Here is an 18,689-nt window from a genome sequence, read left to right as displayed (position 1 = left end):
CCTGTACTGTTTTCCAGTATGGGCCTCGACTATGACATTGACAAAGAGACCCCAGATCTCAGTGGGAAGACCTTCTTTATTACTGGAGGTTTGCTCTACGAGAAACTGATATCAATAAAAAGCTCCTCATGCTAACGTCCGATCGAAGGTACTGGAGGCCTTGGTGCAGAAACGGCTCACCATCTAGCCAGACACAATGCCAAAGATGTCTGGATCAGCGGCCGTAATGCAAAGAACGCCCAGAAGGTCATTGATAAGAATATAGCGTCGGGCTCCAAGACCAATGTCACGTTTATCAAATGTGATCTCGCCTCGCTAGCATCAGTCAAGCGCGCCGCAGAGGCCTTCCTTGAGTACTGTCCTGAGGGCCCCGACGTGTTAATGTGTGTCGCCGGTATAATGGCGACACCACCAGGTCTCACAGCCGATGGCTACGAGGTGCAGTTTGGGACAAACCACCTCGGACACGCACTTCTGATCAAGAAACTCCTTCCTTTTCTGCAGGCCAAGGCCACGCAAGGAAAGGATCCACGTATTGTGATTCTTACCTCCCAGGCCTGGATGATGCATCCGAGGGGTGGTATTATTTTTGATAAGTTGCGGACAACGCAAGAGAGCATGTTAATGGGGACTTGGTTCCGGTACGGACAAAGCAAAGTTGCGAATCTGATCTATGCTCGTGAGCTGGCGAGGCGGCACCCTGAGATTACCACGGTATCGATCCACCCTGGTGTCGTCTTGACGGATTTGCTGGGCACCCTGAGGCCGCAGCATAGAGCGTTCGTCTATGCTGCCTCTTGGTGGCAAATGTTGCAGCCCCACGAGGGTGCGTATAACCAGACGTGGGCGGCTACTACAGCGAAAGAGAATTTGGTTCCGGGGGATACTACGAGCCGGTCGGCAAGCTAAAGAATAAGTCTTTGGATAGCACGGCAACGGACGAGGCGCTCGCGACACGGCTTTGGGATTGGACTGAGGCAGCGCTCGAGGGGTACTAGGATCTGCTACTAAATTTCATCTTCCCCCCCAGTTGACATTTTTCCTTAAACAAGCTTCGAAAGACTTTCATTCAGTTCCTTGGCTACCATATCTGGATAATCCTTCTGCACAAAATGTCCTGAGTTCGGGGCCTGGGTTCGGGGCCTGGGTTCGGGCCCTGGAATAGCCCCTTGCTGCTTTCTACCTCAGTATTCTTCGCTAGTCCCTCATTATAGCAGTGCCAGAAATGGGTTCGTGTAAGCCTTGGTGACTGACTCAGGGTTGCCCATCGGAGCAGATTCGGCAGCAAAAGTGTGAAAGTCGTGCCCAACGATGGTCACAAACGGCACGTTCCCATCAGGCCCTTGCAAAATCGGCTTGTCACTTTCAGGCAGGAGGGAAGGTAAGTTGCTCCGACTCAACCCTTCTTTACTTCCTACGCTGGGATGGAAGATTTTTTTAGATGAGTTCGCGAGCTGTGCGGAGGGCCTCTGGGGTAACATCTGCCGGCTGAGAGATTTCAGTTTGGCAATGATCAGAGCCCGGAACTGCTGCGATAGACCCCAGCCGTTGAGGAAAACCACCAGTAGAGAGTTGCCTTCTCCTACCGGCGCTTGAAAAGTGAAGCTGATTATTGCCGAGGGCTTCATCTCCCGAGCAAAATACCTTGTCTCGGACGCTTTCAGGCGAGAGCCACGGCTTGTTTGAATTAATAAACAAGTTAAGATCTTGCATTATGAAACATTGGAAGTCTGACAGGGCAGATGGGTGGGCAAGAGATACGCGAAGTTGCGGCTAAGAGTAACTAAGCAGAGTAGCTTACATATTAGCACTAATCCAAAGATTCTTTGAACTATATCCCAGTTATACTCGCTAGATGTACTCGGAATTCGGCTTTGAAGACCTGAACTTCCCCACTCTTGCCAGAGAAAGCGCTGGAAACTAGGTAAGGCCGGCTATAGCTGGCTGGGGTCGCGGGCAGGCAGATGTTTACGAAATTCGCTATCATGCGCCAGACAATCCATCTCAATGGACCGCGAGAGTTTGAATTTCTCCTCTAGTTATAAGACAGAAGCTGAATAATTGACTTGATTGACTGCCGCGAGTCTTCTAATTTCTTGGTATTTACAACCATGAGAGAAACGCATCCTACTGAGAGAAGCGGGCACACCGATGATAGAGTATGTTTTGCTATAGTTACAAGGCTATGTTACAAGGTTATATATCGTACATTACTCCTTCTTTGCTTCGCCGTCCTGTCCTGCTGCCCCGCTAGCTCCTCCTTCGTCAACAGCAACTTGAGTCAGGATGTACTTCTCAATTGCCTGCTGCGCCGTATTTGGGTCCTCCAATTCCTCCTTTGTCACTGCTCCACTTGCCATTGCCTCTCTACCTAGTTCAACACCACATTCGTACCACAGATTCTGGAGGTGGCTCCGCTCATGTGATGGAAGGGTTTCACTTCCTATGACGGCGGGTTCGGCCACCTGCAAGCACCGCATGATGGCAAGAAGAGCTGGGTTTTGCATGGGCACAGGGGTCGGTTCACGTGCCATCATGGGAACCCACTCGTAGAGACAGTCGCGGGCTCGCTGCTCATCTCCAAGGTGTGCATGGAGCTTGAAGAGCATATAATAATCCTCAACGGTTCGGCTAATACCCTTGAGAGGGAACTTTCTCCATAGGCGCCAAAAGCCATCATAATCTTCACAAAGGAATTGCTGCACCATGAGCTCCACTGCCTCATCCTTCTCAAATGGAATATCGGCAGCGGCCACCATTTTAGAAATGCGAGCTAGGTACTGCCGCTGCCATTCTGGTCGTAAATTTCCCCTGGGCGCTTGCTCTAATCTCTGCTCTAGTGGGATCCTCAACGAGAGCACGGGAGCAGGAACGTAGGTGTTGGTGAAGTTCACTACGTGGTAAAGCTGATTGAAAACTCTCATGCTCATGATCGGAACTCCACGAAGGCTGAGGCGTTCAAGAACTGAGAGGGCGAGATCAATTTCTTCTTCGAAAACCCGTTGCGAATACACTTGACCCTCATGTTCTGCTGGCCGTGGCCTGAGGAGAGCAGAGACTATGACTCCACCGAGTTCGTCCGAAATCTCATAGCCATTCGAAAGATACTGCTGGAAATTGTCGAAGAGATCTATCTTGCTGTATTTCGGGTGTTGGTGGATCACAGCGAGAGACCAAAGCCGCAGTTTTAGAGAGGCGACATCCTGCTCGGGCATGCTGCTTGGTATGCTTCCGTAAAAGAGTTGCAAAAAGAGAGTCGATGAACGATCCTCGGGGCCAGTTCCAAGCTCAGCCAATGCGTTCTCATGGGAAAGAAGACTATACATTCGCAGCAAAAATTCGGGAGTAATGGTCAATCCCGATTTGGCTGCATCATCCTTGATAATGGACCAGGCAGTAGCAAAATCGATCTTGGATGCGTCATTGATGGACATGCCCAGCCGACGAGTTGTGTGGAAACCTCGGCGCTGTTCGCTAGGTGCACCTACTCTGTTAATGGCCTGGGCTGGGGCCGGGGCCTGGGCTGCTGTGTGAGAAGGTTCGTTCTGTAAAGCTTCCTCCTGAAGGCGTTTCCGCTCTGCACGCTCCAAGGTGTTTTGCCATAATCCATCCAGATCAACTTCGGCTCTCTTCTCCTCGGTGAAAATCTGCACCACCACGCTTATACCGCTATCGACCTGGCCGAAGCCTTCGAATTCAGTCTCCCTCATGTTGAGTTTCGGTACGTTTTTATCCACAACGCCCAGGTTAACACATATCCATCCCGTTGTAATTCCATCATCCTTCTCATCAACCATTGCCCCAGATTGACTAGCAGCACGTGCCCGCTTGGCCTTGCGACGGAGTTTGATTTTCAGTTCGTTGCGTCCCAGGAGACCATCTGCATGAGGCGAAAGCTTATACTGGCTCCGTCCCCAGCGACAAAGACGGTCTGCAGAGACATTCAAGTTCTTCACACTGCGGGCAGTTCCAATGATCATAATGACATTGGCTCCCAAAGCAGCAGGGACTTCCAAAGCTCGAAGATCGAACATGTTTAGGTTATCCAGGCCAAGGTCCTTGTAGCTGTATTCCAAGATATTCGGAAGGATTTCTGGCGCGTCTTCTGGGATTTTTGGTAGATGGTCGACAACGTTCAATCGTTCCTCGGGAACTGGTGCCTCCTCCTGCAGATACCACGGGACAGGAGATGCCATTGGAGCTTCCACCTCGGATTTAGTCGCATTGTTTTCCTCTGAAAGCCTGATTTCCGGTTTGTTGGCAATGGGAGGGTGATCGGAAAGTAACGAAGTTCTCACAGAGAAGGCTCTGGCGCTGGCTGGTCGTATTCTTGAATAGGTTCGTGCAATATGTGCAGTGGGCATTGAGAGAGGGGATCTGAGGGTAGCATAGCGGACAGACTGACTGACAGCCCCTCGTAACAGGGCTCTACTCATGATGTCGCGACTACTGTTTCGTCATGAAACTCGCGTTGCGATTAGATCGGATACCCCGGTGCAAACTGTGCAAACACGCTGAGTCATCTATCCGCGGGGCAAAAAAAAAAAGTTACGAATCGGATCGTTATCGTTTTAATTCAGTCCCTGCGAATACTGGGATTTCTTGCGATAAAAAGTTGTCACTAGAGGGCCAAAATGTCGATGGATCTGGATGCTCCCGTCCCCATGTTGGGGATGCAGCAGAATGTTGTTGCAGCAACGTATGTCTCGAACTATATTTTGCAGTCTGAATGTTGGTGTTATCAGTTACTGACCTGTCCCTGCCTTTTCAGTATCCTTTGCTGCAACTGTGGTGCTCCCATCGATGGTACAAGCTCTGCTGGTGCTCTGTGTCACGACTGTGTTAAGCTCACCGTTGACGTATCGAGCGGTATACAACGAGAGGCCAGTCTTCACGTCTGCCGTGACTGCGAGAGATGGCTACAGCCTCCGAACAGCTGGGTCGTCGCCGCCCCCGAGTCGAAAGAACTTCTCGCCATTTGTTTGCGCCGACTCCGAGGTCTGAACAAAGTTCGTATCATCGACGCAAGTTTCATCTGGACCGAGCCCCACTCTCGCCGTGTGAAGGTGAAGATTACCATCCAGCAGGAGGCGTTCCAGGGTACTATTATTCAACAAACATTCGAAGTCGAGTATGTAGTTGCCAACCAGCAATGCCCTGACTGTCAGAAGAGTTTTACGCACCATGCTTTCCGAGCCACCGTTCAGGTCCGACAGAAGGTGCCTCACAAGCGTACATTCCTCTACCTGGAGCAGCTTATTTTGAAGAATGGTGCACACAAGGACACTACCAATATCAAGGAAAACAAATATGGCCTTGACTTCTTCTTCTCAAAACGTAATGAAGCTGAGGCCATGGTTGACTTCGTAAGTATATCGTTCCTGGGATTGACGTCCAAGAATCCGTGCGCTGACAAATGAATCAGATCAGGAGCAATATGCCGTGCACATACAAGAAGGCTCAAGAGCTCATCTCGGAAGATATCCACGAGTCGAAGAAACAATACAAGTTCACCTTCTCGGTTGAATTAATCCCTATCTGCAAGGACGACCTTGTTGCTCTGCCCTTGCCTCTTGCACGCCAGCTGGGCAACATTTCGCCATTGGTTCTTTGTCACCGGGTCAGCACCACAGTCAACGTGATTGACCCCCAAACGCTTCAAACTGCCGAAATTCCCACAGCAAACTATTGGCGCTCGCCTTTCCGGGGTCTCGCAGACGTCACTGAATTGAAGGAGTTTGTTGTTCTTGATATTGAGCCAGTAGGCCAGTCCAACGGCCGCTTCTTTTTGGCCGAGGCTACTGTTGCTCGCGCCTCTGATCTCGGCTCAAACGACATTACCTATTTCACTCGCACTCACCTTGGTGGTGTTTTGCACGTGGGTGACTCGGCCATGGGATACGATTTGACTGGAACCGTTTTCAACGACGACAATTTCTCCGCTATCGAGGCCAACAAGAGGTTTGGCTCCACCATTCCGGATGTGATACTCGTCAAGAAGTTTTATGCCCGCAAGAAGAAGCCTAAGGGTCGTAACTGGCGTCTCAAGCGCATGGCTCGCGAATACGATGAGGAGTCCATGGCCCAGGGCAATGCCTCTAATCGTCGCCAAGATCAGGAGAGTCGTCTCGAACAGGACTTCGAGTTGTTCTTGCGTGATGTTGAGGAAGATCAGGAATTGCGGCAGACTTTGGATCTCTACAAAGCTCGTAATCGCCCACAGGCGGGAGAGATGGAGATGGATGAGGACAGTGGAAGTGAGGATGAAGTCCCGCAGATCAATGTTGACGATCTCCTTGATGACTTTGATGAGCTAAATATGGAGGACGAATAAGCCTCTACAAAGATATCCGATGTCCCGACGATCATGGCTGGCGTTTGATTATTTCTCTGTTACTCGTTTCTGGAATATTACTGGACAAAAAGTTATGAATACCATATATCCTATGCATTTAACTTGAATATTTTCATCAGGAATGGTAAAGGCTACACAATAAATACTTCCCCCATAACTCCATGCATTTTTGAAGATCAGAAAATCTTCCCCAGAACCCGTTTCGCTTCATTATCCACAACACCCTGATCCGGCTTCTTCGCCTTAACAACCTCGTTCTGTGCAAACCGTCTGCGCACAGCAAGCTTAGGTTCCTCACCCACATCTTCTCCGGCCTCAGCCTTCCTCTTCCTCTTCTCAGCATTCTTCTTCGCCATCCCATCAGCAACCCGTCCAGCCTCGACACCGGCAAGGAACATCTTCTCCTCCTTCTTCGCGCGAGAATCCTCTATTCTCTGTCTCGCCTCTCTCTCAGCCCGCTCGCGCTGTTGCTGCTCCATCAGATTCTGTACAACCGTTAGCTCACAGATCATCCCTCACCCGAGCACAGTAAACTCACATCCCACTTGAAGCCCCGGAGGTACTTCATGTTCAACAGATCATCCGCGTAATACCCATGACCACCAATAGTCTGCGCGTTCATAGTCTCAGCAGCAAGCTTCGCCGTCCGCTTACTCTGGAACTCGATCCAGCCGTCGGTGTACATCTGCCTCTTATTGCTGCGCTTCCGGGCCCCTGAAGGCTCGACTTTCGGCGTAAAAAATGTCTTCGTAATGGGCCCAAAGCCGCGCTGTTCAAGGATGTTCTTCAGCGCAAATGGCTTCATGTACGGCGGCAAAGTGCTGAGGTACACGACGCCCCGTTTCTCTTTCTTGCTCGGCTTGCCCAGCTTGCCCAGCTTGCCTGGGAGCTTTGTAAGCTTGGTTATCTTTTCAGCTGGCGAGGGTTCGTCGGGGTCGGCGCTGTCGTCTGCGGCTGCGTCTGCGGATCCGCTCGCGGATTTGCTCTTTGATTCTTTGCTGCTTTTTCCTTTGGTGGGTTTTGAGCCCTTGGTCTCGGCTTCGCTGTCGGATCCGGATCCTTGCTCTTCGTCATCGGACTGCAGGTCGAAGAAATCTTGCGCCTGGGTGCGCCGTCGCTTCACCTTGCGGCCTTTGCTTTCCGCTGCTTTCTCTTCTGAGTCGTAGCCGCGAGCGCTGGCTTCATCGTCGCTGGTTTCGATGTCAAGAAATTCGTTCTTTGGTGCCATCTTGATTGTTCGAGGATATTGCAGGGTCCTCCAGCGCAAAAGGTCTGGTTGTTCGGATGTGGAGTCTCAACTTTTTTTCCGCCGCGGATCTTCGAGGTGGTCCGTGCGTCTGCGCGGCAGGCATCCGGGCGAACTTCAGGGCTTTGACATGCTACATGTGCTTCTACATGGATGAAAATCTTGAAAAGAACCCCTTTCGAGGAGAATGTATGTACATCTTCGGTATGTATCAGTATGAGCCATCGCCGGCTCCTCTAATGCAGCCAGAATTCCTTGAAGAATTTCCGGCCCAAAAAAAATGACATCCAAAACGCCATGTGGGAATCAAAAAGATGCCGTTTAGCACCAGCAGTGAGGGAAATTCTATCGCCAGAAACAAATGAGGATAGTCAGTTCACAAGTGGTAAAAGGTCGGAGGTCAAAAAAAAAAAGGCACGATCTAGATGCCAAGCGACCACTTCACGCGCTCGTACACAAAGAAACTCGTAGCAGACATGGGTATGATCTTCATATACCCAATAGTTAAGCCGACAAAAAAGCCTCGGAAACCTCTTTCAAGGAAGATCTTGCGGGCGGTTTCCGTAAAGCCAAGGCGATGGCCATCCCCAACGGCGCCACCGACCTGCATTCTTCTTCGGATGACTTCCAATGGGTACGAAGCGGTCTGGGAAACAAGACCGGCTACTGCACCAGAGAAAAGTTCTGCTGCAGCAGTCAGCTGAAGGCGCTTGGAGTTTTGGACGGAATATTTGGCCTCGGAGCCCTTGATGGTTGTGTACTGAGACAGAGCCGGGAGGCGCAACCAATCGCCAACTGTGTCGTGTGTGAGGAAAGAGATACCAGCGTAGGGAAGCATGCCGAGAATTGTTGGACCAAAGCCGCGATAAAAGTTCGCGATGCCGGAGCGGGGCACGGCTTTGTTCACTGTCGCAGAAACTGTCTCGGCGGCGGCGGATGCCGTTGAGGGAGGGTTGCCTGCGGCTGCTGCGCCGGTAGATGGAGGGGTGGTGTGCTCGAAGTATATTTGCCGGCAAATATCTGACAATGAAGACCGTGATGACGCTTTCGTCTCGAACGCAAGCCGTACACGAATCAATTCTAATGGGTAGGTGAAGAATACTGAGGTGATGCCTGCCATACTGCCGGAGACTAGGCGGCGAATAGGGGTTTCTTTGTCATGAGAGGGGATCACGATAGCGCGTATTTGTTCGTAGGCAAGGAATTTAATAGCAGCATAGGGGAAGATACGGAGAAGAGTGGCGGAGTGGCCCTTGAACAGGCCGCGGGCGCCCTCATCGCGCTTGATGTCTCGGATCGCAGCTGCGAATCCGGCCCAGCTGCCTGTGTATTTGGCGAACTGAGGATTCGAGGCTTGAAAGAGAATCTTGACTCGATCTAAGGGTGCAACTACCGTCTTGCCCTATTCGCAATCCAGTTAGCTTGGTGCTCCCTAAATTTTCGCTGGGGGGGGGGTGGGTTGCCACATACCGCACAGCCTGCTAGTCCTCCAGCTAGACCGCTCCGTAGAACATAGTCCAAGCTCCGCGTTTTCATAGGCTTAACGGCCCCCTCATTCTTCTTCTTCTCCTCCGCGTTGATATTGGTCACGACCCGGGTGCCCGCGCCACCTGTGATGGGGTCCGAGGATCGTGGGTGTGCGATCCCACTCATCTGCGGGATATGCGGCGAAGGGAGGTCTGCGCCAGAATGAGACGAGGTATATGTCTGCTTGAGACTAAGGGGATCAAGCTGCGCATGATCTGCAGGCGCAGTCGACATGGGAGAAGGGAGAAATTTGGGCAGCCGAGGCGCACCGGGGGGAAAGAGGGTCTGGGGATAAACGGTCCGCCACGTTACTCGGCGATCAGTCAAGAGGACCGAGCCTCGGGTTCCCGACGGACTTTCGGACTGTTGAATCGCTGAAGTGCACAAGGTCGAGAGCTGGAATTCGGAATGAAACAAGATGGCAATGTCGAGGGGTAAGAGGATCAGAGGGGAAATAGAGCGTGTGTGCTATTTCCTTCATTAGTGACGTCGGGCAGTGTCGGCGTAATAATGGTCACAGCTGACATGCCGAAACACGGCGATTGCCGCGTGTAGCCGTAGGAATTACCATACAATACCTACCCGCAGGGCCGAAAAGTGGCGGAACAAACAGCCGCAAGTCACGAGTAGCCGAATGGTCAGCTTCTTGATCTACAATCTACTCGATAGTATTATGACCTTAATAGGTCTTGCATTCAGGACGTTGAGCATCGAAGCTTACATGACGAGTCGGACCAAGTACAGTATTTGGGATGAATGCGGAAGTACATACACGCTCGAAGATCTATGTGCCTTTTCATTTCAAGAGCTCTATCGTTTGCCTCCAGAACACAATGCGGAAGTCAAAGAACTCCAACCTCCTAAAGACAAGACTCCTTCAGACTCCTCAATTCTCATAATGCACGGAAATGTGTACGAATCACGAGCTCACAAGGGACAGCAGGAGAAGTAAGTTGAGTAAAATAATACATCCAATAACAAAAGTCGTGGTCGCGTGATTCAGTCGCAGTTCAACCGCGTCGCGAACCCTGTCGTGTCAGAGGCTTGGTGGCTGCAGCCTTGCCCCGGGTGGCTTTGGTCTCGCGGAAATCATCAGTGTTCCTCTTGGTGCGCTTGGCGGGCCGATCTGGCTCAACGTGAAGATGGCCGATCTCGGAGAGCGCAGTGGTATTCTTCCACTTGAGACAGCGGAGGTGGTGGTCGTTTACATCGACGTATGTCTTTGTTCGCGTAGTCACTCGCTTGGTCGGCATTTCCTCTGACTCGGCGCGCTCCGTGCGATCGGAGAGGTACTCCTTTCTGTTTTTCATGTACTTGGCGATCTTGCTCTGTTGGAGTTGGAGCTCCTTCTGCAGCTTGGACTCCCGGATGCCGCGGGGGTCTAGCCATTCGATGAGTTGGTCAATTGCCTCGGGGTCTTCGTAGTAGCCCCATTCGCGGGCGTTAGAGACATGTGTTGGGCCTTCTTCGAGTTTCTTTCGCTCGGCTGGGGTAGTTTGGAAAACGCGGTGGTACTGCTTTCGCTGCTCCTCGGGCAGCTCAATGAATCCGGCTCGCTCGAGGTCATCGGGTCCTTGAACCCACAGGCGACCATTGGCGTATTTAGCCTCGGAACTTGAGCCACCGGGCATCCCTTCATACGGCATCGCGTTTCGCTCAAACCACCAGTATCGATTGCAGAAGCGATCCAACCCGAGACACCGCGTGCGGGGGCAGTCTGCCTCACGCAGGTCATTGTCCACAATGTCGATTTCTTCTTGTAGCTTAGCGATCTTGGCTTTTTGATCTTCGATCTTCTTGAGGATTCGCTGGTACTGCTTTGTACCTTTCGGCTGCTTCGCCAGCTCTTCCTTGCGCACTCGGTCTTCCTCTTGCTTTCGTTTCCGTTCAAGTGCACGATCAGCACCGCCGCGTAAGCCACGTGGGCGAGGTGTATCGTCATCCTCTGTGTCCACGGGAATTTCGGAATCGCCTTCGATGCCGGTCATTTTCGAGTCTTCCATCCCTTCATCAAGTTCAGGAACCGGTGATGGTGATTTTTCGGGTTCTGGTTGGAGAGCCTTGCGCTCTTGATGAAGCGAACGAAGTTCAGCCAATCTAAAAAGAAAACAAAAAAGAAAGCGTTAGTAAAAGGCGGAGTCTAAGTAAAAGATACAATACTGACGCTACTTTGCGTGCTTTCTGGTGCTCGATCTTTTCCTTTCGGAATTCAGTCATGTTGTTACTGCATTCTTCCATGAAATTTCGGATCGCTTTCGTCTCCAAGCTCAGGGTGCAAATGATTTGGAGGGCCTTGACGCGCATGTTGATATCCAGGGTGCGATATTGTGCCCGAGCGGTCTCCTGAGTAGCCGGCTCGTCAAGGGGTGCCAGATGTTTCAAAAGATCATTGCAAATTGCCTCAAAGCGAGGGCGAATAGACAATTGATGTAAAAGACCGATCATAACCAATTCCCATCCACCATTCCGGAAGTCGCGGCGGCGGAGGCGATCGATCCAGCCGTAATCGCCAAACATCTCTGCTGCCCGGTGTACTTGCGCAACGGCAGGCTCATCGTCTTTGTCGATCTGGACCTTAATGTCGTCGGCTTCCTTTTTGGCCAAACTGCCACGGGTGGTCATTCGAGTAGACCGCTTCGGCTCATCCTCGTCTTGGTCGCCGTTCTCTTCGTCCTCCTTGTCGCCATCCTCGTCTTCCTCCTCGTCAGACGACTCATCAGACTCCTCGGCTGGGAAATCTGGCAAGGAAATCTGTGCAGCACCACCAGCTTCTTCAGAATTGACAAGTTTCTTCAAGATCGCACAGTGCATCTCCACGAACAGCTCGCAGTCCATTTCTTCGGACGAGAATCGCATTGCCTGCAAAAAATCATCAAAAGTAAACGAATCCAGCTGGAAAACCTCACAATAGACATTCAGAGTATTCCATGTTTCCAAGAGCAATCCCACGGACTCGGGTTCCACCACATCAGGAAGCAGATCCTCGGCGCCATCGTCCTCAGGCTCATCGACCATTAAGAACTTCAAAGTGGGCCGGTGGGTCCTGTCACGGACAGCGAGATCCAAATCTTCAATAGGATATTTAAGTGGCGGTGGTGAAGGCGGTTCGTTCTTGATGACAACGGAAGGTGAACCGGTTTTCTTATCTCCGACCAGCACGGGTTTAGCAGGGCGAGGTGCATTAGATGGCATAAGGAACGACGGGTTACCATTCAAAGACCGCTGGTACTCCTGATACTGCGCTTCCCGGGACTTCGCATCCTGAGCAGACTTTGACCTTGGACCTTTGACAGCTGGCTTTAATTCAGGCAACTGCTGAGATGAGAAGAAGCCAAAAAATCCATCCTGATCAGCCTTCTTCATGGCTTTCTTTTCCGCAACCTTTGCGCCGTACTGCAAGTGCTTGGGAACCTCGGTGGAAATCTTGTATTCTTCAGCGACCGATTGTTTGACGAGCCAGGGGGCGCCAGTCCAGGACTCTCTGGTAACGTTGTTCTTAATAAACCCACGCAGCATGAGTTTCGTGAATGACTTCCTGTCCCGAGTAACATGATCTTGATCTAAAAGAGCTTCTTCGTTAGGTCGATCCGAGATTTTCACCAAGTAGCGAGCAAAAGCTTTGGTTTTGACAGTTCCATCAGGGTTGAGCGACTCTGCAAAATTTGCCTTGTCCCGGATCGTTCCATGAAGCCGAGTGCCTTCATTAAGCAGGATAAGCACAGGCTCTCCCGGATAGAAGTCTGATTTGAATTCCTGAGAGAATATCAGTACTGTGGCGCTTTGCTGAGTTTATTAGTCAGAGCTCACATCATAAATTGCGTCCACTGTGAGATAATGTTAGCCCCAGTCCAAGTACAATGATAGAATCCGTCCAAAACCATACCCAGATTGTCAACCCTTGAAACTGTGGAGAATTGGATTCGTCGTAAGATCGGCTCCTTCAAAGCCTCGGGAAAGCTGTTATTGACCTCTCGAGACTGGTCCATCTGCGCACACTATCAGCACCTTCGTTTGTAGCGAACCCCAGTAAATTCTTCAAACGCACCTCGCTGCGGTATGCCTCGAAGAATGTCAGCCCCGAATGACCAGTTATCTCACAAATAAACCGTCGTGTTTTGTAAAAGTCCATTCGCGAGAGATAGGCTTCGTAGCTGGTGAAAACTTCGCTGGTCTCCGGAATGACCCAGACCTAGCACGCACCCGTTAACTATCTATCCGTTGAGCCTCCAGGTATAAGTATCGTCTTTCTTACCTCGGAGCTGTCATCTTCAATGACAGGCCTTGGCAGGAAGATCACCGGCTTCCGTTTGTAAAGAACCTATTTGCGCCAGTTAGCGGCATGGTTCAGGATCATTGCCTCCATCTATACTGAGGACAGGCGCGGTGTCTTTTGCACGGTAGCGTACCATTATCCTCTATTTCTGTGTCCACGCGCCGGGTTACCGGAGGATATCGTAACCAAATTCGATCATGAATTGACTAGAGGAACACGCGACTCGGGTTAGCAGACAGCACTTCAGGAAAATCAAATAGTTATCAAGCACTTCTTGCGCGCGTGAAACCTCCGTAGTAAATAGCGACATGGCCCGACACGGCACTTCCTGGAACCCATTTAACACTTGATGCCGGTATTCATTGACTTGGCGGCTAAGGGTTCCCGGGCGCGGCGGAGCAGGCATAACATGTAATAGAGCTGCGGACTTACCGGAGTAAACGCGTCGTTCAAGATGGTCTCCACCGATCAAGCTGTGAAGCTGGGGGTTGGCGGGTGGAAGAGAGACGTGGTGGACGGCGCCAGTCGCGTCGGGTCAGGAATTGGGGGGAAGAGAAAATAAAAGAAGATTGAGAGGTGCAAAGGCCCAAAAGAGGAGGAAGCGGTAGATCAACCGCGAAGCCGCGTCGGGCGCTGATTGGTGGAGACGAGGAGCTAGCGGGAAGTCCACAGCAGAAAAAACGCATCGGGAGCGACTGGAGACCCTCTTCCCTCCCTGCCGGCCCTTTCTCCCGCGACTACTCTGCCCCCCTTTCCTGTGCCTCAGCAACCGCCCCCATGTTTGGACTCATTCGACTCGTGGGCTTGCAGAGATTCAGCTGGGCCTACTTTGGAAGAGATCAATGACCAATACACCCCTGTTTTGTCCAATTATCAACCAATCTACCGGGGGCATCTTCCCGGTGCTTAGCCCCAGATCTAGAGATCCCCCCAAATGCATCAGAGAGAATTTGAAGAGCCACCACAGCCATCTCATTCGGTGACTGTGGCATGAAGCAAACTTTTTAGAACAGAGTAAAGATTCGATACACCATTATTTAGCTTTCCTACCTTAGTCCACTAGAAATGAAATCACCGTCATTGCACTACATGGCAGCCAGTCATCTACCGAATATCTTTTCTCTATATTCCACAACAATTCGCATACGTTCCGTAGACATCAGGAGGTCTCATTCCACAGTTTGTCAATCTACCAGTGGAAATATCTCTCTTCATTCTGTGCCACCACAAACAACATCCGAAAAGATGATGTCACGCGTCTTCGAGATGCATTTCGACGCCACGCATTAGCTGCTGAGAGCTATCATATTTACAGTGCAGACGTTGTGGGGGGGGGCTTTGCTTTTGGTGGTATCGCTCTCGCTCTGCTTCCTCTTCCTTCTCATAGATATATGGTTGCAGGACTGTTAGAATCAGCCGAGTTGGGTCTCTCAATCAGCAATCTTCCTTTCAGCAAGGCCGTGATCGAGCACACGCCCATTTTATAGATTCTCAAATGGATTTAAGATTTCCTCGAGCAGACTTCACTGGCTATCCAGATCACCCCGGAGAGCGCCAAGCTCTTTGTTTCATGCGACCCGCGCATATCTTACCCCAGATTTTTGAGCTTTGACACACTCCCTTCTCATAATTAGTGTGGAGAGTAGATCTTGTCCTTTGTTTCATTGCTAGAATCATGCAAGTGGTCTTCGAGACCTTCCAGAAGGCCGAATATTGCCGTAATCGCCTCGGATCTCCTCCTGGTTGGTCATATCAAACCCTCTTCATGCTCTAGACTCGGCGTAGGCGCGTTATCAGCCTGAAAACTATTGGGTCCTGCTTTGAAATACAGGTCATAGAGGTATCCGGAATTTGTAAATTTTAGTCGACATCTGAGTTTTACTCATTTTCTTTTGAGATGCGTTCGGTATACTAACGCGTAGCGATTGAATATATTTTTCACCGCCAGGTTTTTTCGAAGGATTATTCTCAATTACTTCCAAGTTCTAGTCACATTAGTTGTGGAAAGTCTGCCAGGACAACTTGGAGATTAAGACAGTCCGTGGGGATCCACGATTTGGGTCCTGCTGACGTGGCGTCCATTGGCGGATAGATACATGTATGGCTGAGGCCATGCTCCGACCTCTCCCACCCGTAAGCGCTCATGTAGATAGTGCAAATGGAAGGAGTACATAAGCATTACTGAGTGCGATCCAGGAGTAATATACTGCTACATATGGAACGAGCATGAAGGCGATAAAATTTTCTCCGTTACTTCAACTTCCGTTGGTAACCTGCAGGCAAGATGCGTGGGTGCGGTGGGACTAGGCCCGAAATAGCGTAGTCAAGTTTAGACTCTGTGGGCGCCGTGGGTCCAGCCCCACGTGGCCAAACACTGCAAACTCTTTACATCATCGCCTTTCCTCCGAAATTACTTCAACCATAATACCATAAAGAGGCAAAAGTCTGTGTGCATACCGCTTCACCTACCCCATCAAATACCGATGTATATTCGTGATTACATATCCTACACCACCAAACCGTATTGGATCATACTAAAATTCAAAATACTGAATAATCAGGATTATATAATTATGACTTCACTCTCCCACGACCTTGATCCACAAACACCACTTTTTCTTCAACGAATCGTCTACCTTCTAATACCTTTCAAAACCATGGCCAACTCCAAGCCTCCCTTCAGCCCAGCCTGTCTTATCCCTTACATTTTGCCGCCTGCAGAGAGGATCGAACAATTAAAAGAGTTCATGCAGACTGAGGAGGACCAAATCCACCGTGTAAATGTGGAGGCTCTCATCAAAACGTACGAGAGCGGGGAGCTTGGCCCACGTCAACTCGGGGATCCCCCCCGTTTACCTCCTTGATGGGAAACGGATTGATGAGAACCCTGTTGAAGATAAATCACTGCCTCCAAGCGCCCTTAAATGGGTTGAGGTATGTTTTAAATCTCTACTGAGCATTTCTTATAGTAGCGTACATTTCTGATATCTTTAGACTATGTATCAGCAGATGATACAGGGGAGCGGACTTTAGGCAAATATCTCGAAATTTATCTGATATTACAGGCTGAAGCTAACATACTTATTTTTGGACAAGAGGCCGAAAAAGTACAGCTATGTGGTAAAGTATATCACCATAAACCCAACCCAGCTTCCCACCACGCCCAGCGCAGAGTAGCTGCTCATAAACATCAAGGGTAGGAATTGTAACCGTTCAAGCCCAAAGATCACTTGATGGATGAGGGAGCAGTAAATAATTAGAGGGATGGAGATGGTTAGGTAGAGCAAAGAAAGACGATCGAACACGAAGATTCGCGGACGCTCCGGGACCGGGGCTACCCTGTCAAAGACAAAGAGGAAGAGAACCAGCCAGAATACCGTGTAGACCGTCTTGAGGGGAAACTCGGGGCTAGTAAAAAGAAGCGGGAACAGGGATACATGACCGGCGACTGCAAGGGGGCGAAAGGCACTGAAATATCGGCGGTCCTTGAGCGCGATCAAACTGAAGGGAATGATGATAAGGAGTACGGCTTTCTCATGGACATGCCACCCGAAAAGGAAGGATGCGTATCCGCACAGTGTGATTGCACCGACAAAGGTGTCCCAATTGTGGTGAGTCCATAGTTTAATCAAGGGCACCTATGTCTTCATTAGTTGGAGATTTTTCTGATGAAAGGAGCTTATACATACCAACTGGAAGAGGAATGTCAGTGCAAAAGTCTGTCCACTCGTGACTTCTGGAAGAATAGCAAATGCCGTGTCTCCGACAAGTCCGCGAGTGACACTGCTGAGCGCATCTTGGTTGACCGGTAATCCAAGGCGAGGTGCAACTACTGTTTATTAATAATAGCTCTAATGGAACCAATAAATGAAACTCACGAGGGATGAGAGCACGGTCCGCGAACGAGTAGATTGCCCAGACATTAGGTGCCCAATATGCATGGCACAGTCCTCTTGAGAACGGGAAAAGCCGGTCCTTCAATTGGAAGATCTGGCCCCAGTGGACAAACGGTCCAAAGGCAATGGCGAAGATTCCCACTATACAAACTCCGAGTTTGATAGTATTCCAGATGCGTGGTCGGAAAACATTTTTCGGATCAAGGCAATACACGCGCAAGAGATACACAAAATAGGCGAGCGAAAGATAGAGATAAATGTGTTTGAAGCACAATAGTGCCGCAAACAAGATCCCACTGAGAAGGAGAGTCGACTGCTTGCGGGCGAGCACAATAGATAGGACCAGGATCCCATACATGAAGCCATTGTATTGAAAGTGTATATGATCGATAATAAATAGACCTGGCGAAAGGAATATAGAGAGCGCGGCCACATGTGCAGCTTGCTTGTGAGCTAATGGTGTGGACTTGATGTATCTTATAAGCTTCAGTGTTAGTAAGTTGAAATCTGAAGATCTGCAGAGCTGACCTACTTGCTCAATGCACAGGCAAGAACGAGCTCAGTCAGGATGACCGTAGCTCTCTGGAAGTATATAGTCTCCCAGGAATCGTAGCCCAAGTTTTTCACCACCAGCATCGCCGGGTCAATGTAGGCGGCCGCTTGCGACAGTAGCCATTCGAAGACCGCGAAGAACGGGGGTAGTCGAGGGTCCATTCTGACGTTTTCTACTTTTGGTGTGAATATGACGGCGGCATAGGATGAATCGGAAACACCAACCTCATAATACCACTCCTGAATCGGAAGAGAATGGGTAATGGCGAGCCAATTGCGGTGGACCTCGAAATCGGTGGATTTGCTGTTCGCGCGGGTGCGGGACGCGGTCAAAAACACATGAAACGCACATGAAGATCGCCCTGGGGAGCGAACTTACTATGCAGGGAACAGAAGAACCTTTAGCGCACCAGCCACTATGGCGCACTGGGCCAGCGACGGGTACAATTCAGCCATCGAAGCTCTGGCGCATATTTATCTTCAAGCGCCGAAGGAGGATGACATGGTCATCATTGCGGGCGATCGCCTCCGCCTCCGCGCGGGGTCACGTGCATGGGGAGAGCAAATCAGAGCAAATCAGAGAGAAGGACAGGTATCAACAGCCCCTAGTACGCCCAGTTTCCCGCATGGACTTCTCGGACGTCGGTGTCCGTCATACCATTCTCAATAGTGTCCAGCTGCATCATTTTGTGGATATTTCTCCCTCTGCTGCTGCTGTCGCGAAAGAGGCTCGTTTCTGTGTCATTGCTATCGTGGTAGGGTGGATCACTACTCGCATAGTATCCGGCTTGTGCGAACGTCCCTGGAGATCGACGCCGTGTGAGCATTGTATCTCGAGTC

General features: G+C 50.5%; 8 protein-coding genes across 8 annotated transcripts; 2 read left to right on the top strand and 6 right to left on the bottom strand.

Moving 5' to 3' along the window:
• Positions 1-18: 18 nt before the first annotated feature.
• On the top strand, positions 19-998 carry N7468_003847 (oxidoreductase, short-chain dehydrogenase/reductase family; the record flags this gene model as incomplete). Its single annotated transcript, XM_058473144.1, is given in 3 exon segments — positions 19-88; positions 149-826; positions 841-998. The coding sequence occupies 3 exon segments, from the start codon at positions 19-21 to the stop codon at positions 996-998; spliced, it is 906 nt and encodes a 301-aa protein (XP_058332147.1).
• A 210-nt stretch (positions 999-1,208) lies between these two features.
• On the bottom strand, positions 1,209-1,628 carry N7468_003846 (Alpha/Beta hydrolase protein; the record flags this gene model as incomplete). Its single annotated transcript, XM_058473143.1, has 1 exon — positions 1,209-1,628. One exon carries the CDS (start codon positions 1,626-1,628, stop codon positions 1,209-1,211), a length of 420 nt encoding a protein of 139 aa, XP_058332146.1.
• A 582-nt stretch (positions 1,629-2,210) lies between these two features.
• N7468_003845 (ATPase synthesis protein 25) lies at positions 2,211-4,364 on the bottom strand (the record flags this gene model as incomplete). The annotated part of the gene is made up of 1 exon (XM_058473142.1): positions 2,211-4,364. The coding sequence occupies one exon, from the start codon at positions 4,362-4,364 to the stop codon at positions 2,211-2,213; it is 2,154 nt and encodes a 717-aa protein (XP_058332145.1).
• A 270-nt stretch (positions 4,365-4,634) lies between these two features.
• N7468_003844 (ribosome-binding protein NMD3) lies at positions 4,635-6,334 on the top strand (the record flags this gene model as incomplete). Its single annotated transcript, XM_058473141.1, has 3 exons — positions 4,635-4,699; positions 4,772-5,366; positions 5,426-6,334. The coding sequence occupies 3 exons, from the start codon at positions 4,635-4,637 to the stop codon at positions 6,332-6,334; spliced, it is 1,569 nt and encodes a 522-aa protein (XP_058332144.1).
• A 197-nt stretch (positions 6,335-6,531) lies between these two features.
• Positions 6,532-7,583, bottom strand: N7468_003843 (RNA-binding ATPase activator ESF2; the record flags this gene model as incomplete). Its single annotated transcript, XM_058473140.1, has 2 exons — positions 6,532-6,840; positions 6,894-7,583. The coding sequence occupies 2 exons, from the start codon at positions 7,581-7,583 to the stop codon at positions 6,532-6,534; spliced, it is 999 nt and encodes a 332-aa protein (XP_058332143.1).
• Positions 7,584-8,022: 439 nt separating this feature from the next.
• On the bottom strand, positions 8,023-9,362 carry N7468_003842 (coenzyme A transporter; the record flags this gene model as incomplete). Its single annotated transcript, XM_058473139.1, has 2 exons — positions 8,023-9,003; positions 9,072-9,362. The coding sequence occupies 2 exons, from the start codon at positions 9,360-9,362 to the stop codon at positions 8,023-8,025; spliced, it is 1,272 nt and encodes a 423-aa protein (XP_058332142.1).
• Positions 9,363-10,138: 776 nt separating this feature from the next.
• On the bottom strand, positions 10,139-13,537 carry N7468_003841 (uncharacterized protein; the record flags this gene model as incomplete). Its single annotated transcript, XM_058473138.1, has 7 exons — positions 10,139-11,225; positions 11,293-12,881; positions 12,936-12,952; positions 13,012-13,114; positions 13,174-13,317; positions 13,381-13,446; positions 13,535-13,537. 7 exons carry the CDS (start codon positions 13,535-13,537, stop codon positions 10,139-10,141), a joined length of 3,009 nt encoding a protein of 1,002 aa, XP_058332141.1.
• A 2,977-nt stretch (positions 13,538-16,514) lies between these two features.
• Positions 16,515-18,676, bottom strand: N7468_003840 (dolichyl-P-Glc:Glc1Man(9)GlcNAc(2)-PP-dolichol alpha-1,3-glucosyltransferase ALG8; the record flags this gene model as incomplete). Its single annotated transcript, XM_058473137.1, has 6 exons — positions 16,515-17,039; positions 17,091-17,230; positions 17,280-17,773; positions 17,830-18,153; positions 18,229-18,312; positions 18,462-18,676. 6 exons carry the CDS (start codon positions 18,674-18,676, stop codon positions 16,515-16,517), a joined length of 1,782 nt encoding a protein of 593 aa, XP_058332140.1.
• Positions 18,677-18,689: the final 13 nt, after the last annotated feature.

Source organism: Penicillium chermesinum, assembly GCF_028974085.1.
Source record: "Penicillium chermesinum strain IBT 19713 chromosome Unknown utg000003l:1.0-5111272.0:1.0-5115320.0, whole genome shotgun sequence".
NCBI classification, from domain to species: domain Eukaryota; kingdom Fungi; phylum Ascomycota; class Eurotiomycetes; order Eurotiales; family Aspergillaceae; genus Penicillium; species Penicillium chermesinum.
The sequence above is the reverse complement of the archived record's forward strand: the minus strand, read 5'-3'. Positions and strand labels throughout refer to the sequence as shown.